This window comes from Citrus clementina, unplaced genomic scaffold (genome assembly GCF_000493195.1).
Source record: "Citrus clementina cultivar Clemenules unplaced genomic scaffold, Citrus_clementina_v1.0 scaffold_3, whole genome shotgun sequence".
Lineage (NCBI taxonomy): Eukaryota > Viridiplantae > Streptophyta > Magnoliopsida > Sapindales > Rutaceae > Citrus > Citrus x clementina.
In genome coordinates, this window is record NW_006262339.1 from 38,036,973 (window position 1) to 38,042,752 (window position 5,780).

Below are 5,780 nucleotides of genomic sequence, written 5' to 3' on the forward strand. Positions count from 1 at the left end.
TTGTGAATGTAAGGGGATTTTTCTATTAGGCCAGAGGCCTATTGGTCAACGCAAGCTAGATTCTTAAATCGGAATAAGAAAAGATCGTCATTGCTTCCGGGGGAAAGAAAAAGAAAATTGAACGAACTCCTTCCTTTTTGATTGGCGTAATGTTGCACTGTCTAGTAATCATGTTATGTCCGTTGCTATTTTGGAATCAATCTTTATGAATTTTATTTTTTAATGTTTAATTCCAACCTTAATACAATCATGCTTTACGTGACGACTTTACGATATTGACCAAATTAATATTTAAAAGAGCTCATTTTATACATACATATACATATATATCAGTGGCGGCTTTAGTGTTAGGCGAACTAGGCAGTTGTCTAGGGCCCCGTATTTAGGAATGTCCTAATTTTTTGGTATCTATTTATTAATTTTATTTTTTAATGTTTAATCCCAACCTTAATACAACCATACTTTACGCGACGACTTTATGATATTGACCAAATCAATATTTAAAAGAGTAATAATTAAATTATATTTGGTAAATACTTGTAGCTGTACTACTGTAGTATAGAAGATGCAACTGTTTGTACCATATTTGACAAAATTATTATTTAAAATCTATATGTAATTACCAAAATCTACAATAAATCAATAATACCAAACAGACCCTTATTATTAGTACCTTGTTTACCCGGGTGGAATTGTATAGATTTTGAAGTTGCTGGTGACACTCAATTTCAGCTTCATCGACCGCAACATTTTCATTGCCAAGATGCAGCAAATGCTTCAATACTGCCTGTACAAATCATAAAAAATTAATGAAAAATAAATAAAATCGAGAAATTTCACTAATTAAAAGTCTAAATAGTTTTTTTTTAAAAAGAAAAGAAACGGACTTGCTGCTGCTTGGCGACTTGTTCTCGGAGCTTGATTGCATTTGCCTGTTTCTTGATAGCTTCCTTACTGTTTCTTTCAGAAAGCTACATCGGCTCAGCTCATGGAAGTTGGGGGGAAAAAAGTGTGATCGAGAAAAATAAAAAGGCATTAATAATTTTTGACAAAAAGCGAAAAATCAAGGAAAGCCAGCTTTTTCCAGAAAATAAAAAATAAAAAGAAAAAAGAAAAAAGAAAATTATAGGTTTGAAAGGAGAAGATGATAGTGGAAGTGAGCGGTGTGACTGACAGCTACTTGGATTGTGTAATCGGGTAAGGTAATCGTAGAAAATTATAAGTTCGAACAGAGCGTGTTAGACTTTTGCTGACAAAATTCAAAAGCCAGTTGGCACGGTCCAGAAGCTTTTGAATAGAATAACTTCCTAGAAAGCTCCATCTTTTACGTCCCCAATTCAATACTTTTTTTTTCCAATTAGAGTAATAATTAAATTAAATTTTTATTGAATAAATTGCAATGGTTGTGAGGTTACAATGTTATTACTGCTTTAACTCATTACAAAAATAGTTATTATTTTGATCTAATTGAAAAAAAAAAAAAAAGTATGTCAGTGTGTTATAAAATTGTCGCTAGTACTATAGAATTACAAAATGGCGTATAATATCAATTTACAACACTTTCATATTTAATGATTTATTTCCTTCACTATCATATTTTCTTTTCATTACATCAAATAATTTAAATATGTCACTTTCTCCATCAATAAAGTAATAAAGAATTTCAATAATTTTTTCTAATAATAAAATTTTAATTTTATAATAAAAGTTTACTTGTTGCACTGTTATAGTTTATTTTATTAAGAATGTGTATTTTATTAAGATTTTTAAGGCTGCGTTGCTGGATATATGTTTTTTTTTTTTTTTCTCACTTCTCTACACGTACAACATTCAGACATTTAATAAATTTATAAATTAGGACAGGCTAATTAAAAGCGTTGCTGGATATATGGTCTTAACTTTTAACAAACTATGTTTCGTGTTCCTTTATTTTTTTGACTTGGTCCGCGTTTTTAGCTCTTTTGTCAGATGGCACTGTATAAGTAGCTGTCCCAGTGGCTGCATTTCACACCGATCGGTCGTTGAGCTCAAAACTTAAATTGTTCAAAAATGTATGTGGCTGCTGTTTTGCTGGTTACCCTACTTGTTGTAAAAATAAGCCACTGGGTTTATACTTGGGCGAACCCCAAGTGCAATGGCAAACTGCCTCCCGGTTCAATGGGTTTGCCGATCATCGGAGAGACGATCCAGTTTTTCACTCCCTATTCATTATACGAAACCCAACCCTTTATCAAAAAGCGAATGGCTCGGTAACCTCTTGATGATCAAATATATTACGTTACATTATATTATATTATATATATACATGCATATAACTTTTAGTTTAATTAATTTTGTGGGGTTCGTTTCAGGTATGGATCTGTGTTTCGAACAAATATAGCCGGGCAGAAGGTGATTGTATCGACGGATCCTGTGACGAATTATAGCATTATGAACACCGAAAATGAGTCACTTTTATTTTGGTGTACTGATGGTTTAAGTCATATATTTGGAAATCAAAACTTCCTCTCGCAACATGGTAGCGTCCATAAGTACCTGAGAAGCTTGGTTTTGCATCTCACCGGCCGTGAAATCCTGAGGCAAAAATTCCTCCACGAAATTGATCAAACAACTCGCTCACATCTACACTCATGGGCTTCCTCTCCAGGCACTGTCAATGTCCGCGACGCTTGTGCAGAAGTAAGCTAGCTAGCTGTATAAACTATATCAATTAGACCAGGTTTAATGTGTTCGACTGAGTTTGTGCTGAGCACTGAATTAATGATCATGATTTATCTAACATGAGTTCCGCGTGGGTCCCGTTCAACTTCTTGCGGTTGATTCAGTGCCCAGCTGAACTTATCCGATCAAATATTATTATAATGTTTTATTATATGTTGTTATTATATATATATATAATCATCAATTTAATTACTTGGATACTGCATGCTGGTAGATGATATATGAGTCTGAGCTTGTGCGGAACACTGAATCAATATCATAATTTATCCAACAAAAATTTCACATGGGTCCCGTTCAACTCCTTCGGTTGATTCAGTGCTCTAATAAAATATTATTATAATGTTTTATTATATGTTGTTATTATTATTAATATATATATAATCATCAATTTAATTACTTGGGTACTGTATGCTGGCAGATGATATTTGAGTCTTCTGCCAAAAAGCTAATAAGTTATGATGAAAGTAAATACTCCAAGAAACTCAGACAGAATTACAGAGCTTTCAAACTGGGTATCGTCTCATTTCCTATGTACTTTCCGGGATTCGCTTTCTATGATTGTATTAAGGTACAAGCCAGCCAGCTACTACATATGCATATATAAATTAATTTGTCAATCTAATTAATGACAGAATTGACAGAGAATTAATTACACAGGGACGCAAGCATATACGTAAGGTGATTGAGGACATTTATCAAGAGAGGAAAGCAACAAAAGTGCCAGGCCATGATTTCTTGGATCGTGTACTTGAAGAAGTGGAGAAAGAAAACGCAGTATTGAATGATTCTAACGCTATCGACTTGCTCTTCGTGCTTCTCTTTGCTGCTTTCGAAACTGTGTCTCAATCGATCACCTTGATCACTAAGCATCTTACCGATCATCCTCAAGTGCTGGCAGAACTAACGGTTTGTGCTACAGCTTAATTATTTATAATGGAATCTGAATCCAGTACTGCTGAGTTGAGCCTTCGCATTTATAAGGTAAGATTTCACTTAATAAATTTTGTTTGTGTCATGTTTCAGGAAGAGCACGAGGGAATTATTAGCCGCCGAGAGGACGAGAATTCGGAAGTAACATGGGAAGAATATAAATCGATGACTTTCACACATATGGTGAGTTAATTAATTAGGATTAAAAATTAATTATTCTGAAGACCTTATTATATATATAAATATTTTTTTTTTCATATTTAATCAATACTGATTGTTGATTATGCACGTATTTGTTAATTTCCTTTTTTCATGTATTGTATTACAGGTCATTAATGAAATTGTTCGACTGGCAAACATAATACCGGTGACTTTTAGGAAAGTCCTGAAAGATATGGAATTAGACGGCAAGTTAACAATAAAATACACACATACACACATACGTTTGCACATATGACCTCGGGATTAATGTTAAAAGAATTATGAATAATTATACAGGGTATACAATTCCAGCAGGCTGGGTGATAATGATGGTTCTTCCGCTTGTTCATTTTGATGCTGATAAGTATGAGGATCCACTTGCATTCAACCCATGGCGTTGGAAGGTGATTTGTTCACTTACAAATTTAATATTTATTGCCACATAAATAAACAGCTCCAGATTTCTGAGACGTGACTAAGGGATTCTAAGGGTTCTGTATCAAGTAACCTGGTCACCGTTTAAATAATCAGATATTATGTTATTGACTTTATCCATATCCGATGGTGCCTTAATTTTGGGATGCAGAACTCTGATGGTGATGATGCCATTCTTACATTTTTTTTAATGGATTGACTATGTTATCATATGATAGGGTAAAGAATTGCATACTGGGACAAAGACTTTCATGGGTTTCGGAGGTGGTGTGAGACCTTGCGCTGGAGCCGATTTTGCCAAGGTTCATTTGGCCGTTTATATTCATTACTTGGTCACAAAGTACAGGTAGTTAATTAATAAAAAATATACATAAATGTGTTCATTAGTCTTGTATAATAAATAATTACTGAAAAGTTAATTTTGATGACGACGACCAAATCATTGATAAGGTTAATTTTATGTGATTAAATATATACACAATTGTCAGGTGGTCTGTGGTCAAAGGAGGGGAGGTCTTTAAGCAGCCGGCTCTCAAATTTCCAAATGGGCTACACGTCAAAATTGCTGAAAAGCACAAGATTTGAAGAAGAAGAAGAAAAAAAAAAATCTAGCTAGGCTACCATATGCAATAAAAAGATTATCAGTTTAGAAAATACTACACTGATAGTCGCTAGACTGTGTATCAGTTTGTATTATCATGACAATAATAATAATAAAAGTGGCTTTCAATTTCTGCGCATTATGTTATTCAAAGAAACCAAATTAAAGTGCTTCTTAATTCATTTCTCATTGTGCATGCTTCAAGAAATTAGTTAGATTATATTCTATATATGTTGAATAGATGTAAATCGACCAAATTGCAGCTGATCAGATGGTACTATATGATCATCAAAGTAATCTTTTATATTTGTTTTTGATGCTTCAAAATCTTGAAAACTTGTTGAGATCACGAAATTGAATACAAGGAAAGTTGGAAAAGAAGAATGGGGAATCTTCAATTGCTCATTGGTAGGAATCTTCACTTTGTCGTAGCCAAGACTGGTGTTGTGGTTTAAAATTATAAATTTCTACTTCTACCAATCTTCAATTTTTTTTTTTTGCCATTCCATCTGTTTCTAGGAATCTTCACTTTGTCGTTTTATCTAAAAAAACTTGTCTATGGCTGTTGCTCCAAAATGTATCTTTACTTATATCCCACAACAATCATCTTTACTGGATTGTGCCAAATAGCAATAGATTCCTAGTGGTGTTTTGGGTTTTGGAGCCCACTGATAATTTACAATTAGAAACTAAATCAATCTTATAATGACACGGGATAAAATTAATAATTCAATAAATTTATTAATTTTTTTTAAAATTGTTCTTTTATAAAATCCAATCATTATATAAATTAATAAATAATTAATTTGAAACTAAATACATAGATTTTCTTTGTTGTATTAACATAATGTATTATCATTTCATATTAAAAATAATTGTTGTATTCAATGTG

At 32.7% G+C, this 5,780-nt stretch overlaps 1 protein-coding gene across 1 annotated transcript; it reads left to right on the forward strand.

The window, feature by feature from the left end:
• The first annotated feature begins 2,014 nt into the window (after nucleotides 1–2,014).
• LOC18046042 (cytochrome P450 87A3) lies at nucleotides 2,015–5,019 on the forward strand. The gene is made up of 9 exons (XM_006442919.2): nucleotides 2,015–2,249; nucleotides 2,352–2,679; nucleotides 3,140–3,289; nucleotides 3,379–3,627; nucleotides 3,745–3,834; nucleotides 3,980–4,058; nucleotides 4,150–4,256; nucleotides 4,506–4,633; nucleotides 4,776–5,019. The coding sequence occupies exons 1-9, from the start codon at nucleotides 2,050–2,052 to the stop codon at nucleotides 4,870–4,872; spliced, it is 1,428 nt and encodes a 475-aa protein (XP_006442982.1). The 5' UTR covers nucleotides 2,015–2,049; the 3' UTR covers nucleotides 4,873–5,019.
• Nucleotides 5,020–5,780: the final 761 nt, after the last annotated feature.

What these genes read in the sequence shown, in the direction of transcription:
- LOC18046042 (XM_006442919.2), top strand. Translation starts at nt 2,050, where the DNA reads ATGTATGTGGCTGCTGTTTTGCTGGTTACCCTACTTGTTGTAAAAATA. An exon ending in GAAAGATATGGAATTAGACG is followed by an intron (nt 4,059 to 4,149) that starts GCAAGTTAACAA and finishes ATAATTATACAG; the next exon opens with GGTATACAATTCCAGCAGGC. An exon ending in TACTTGGTCACAAAGTACAG is followed by an intron (nt 4,634 to 4,775) that starts GTAGTTAATTAA and finishes CACAATTGTCAG; the next exon opens with GTGGTCTGTGGTCAAAGGAG.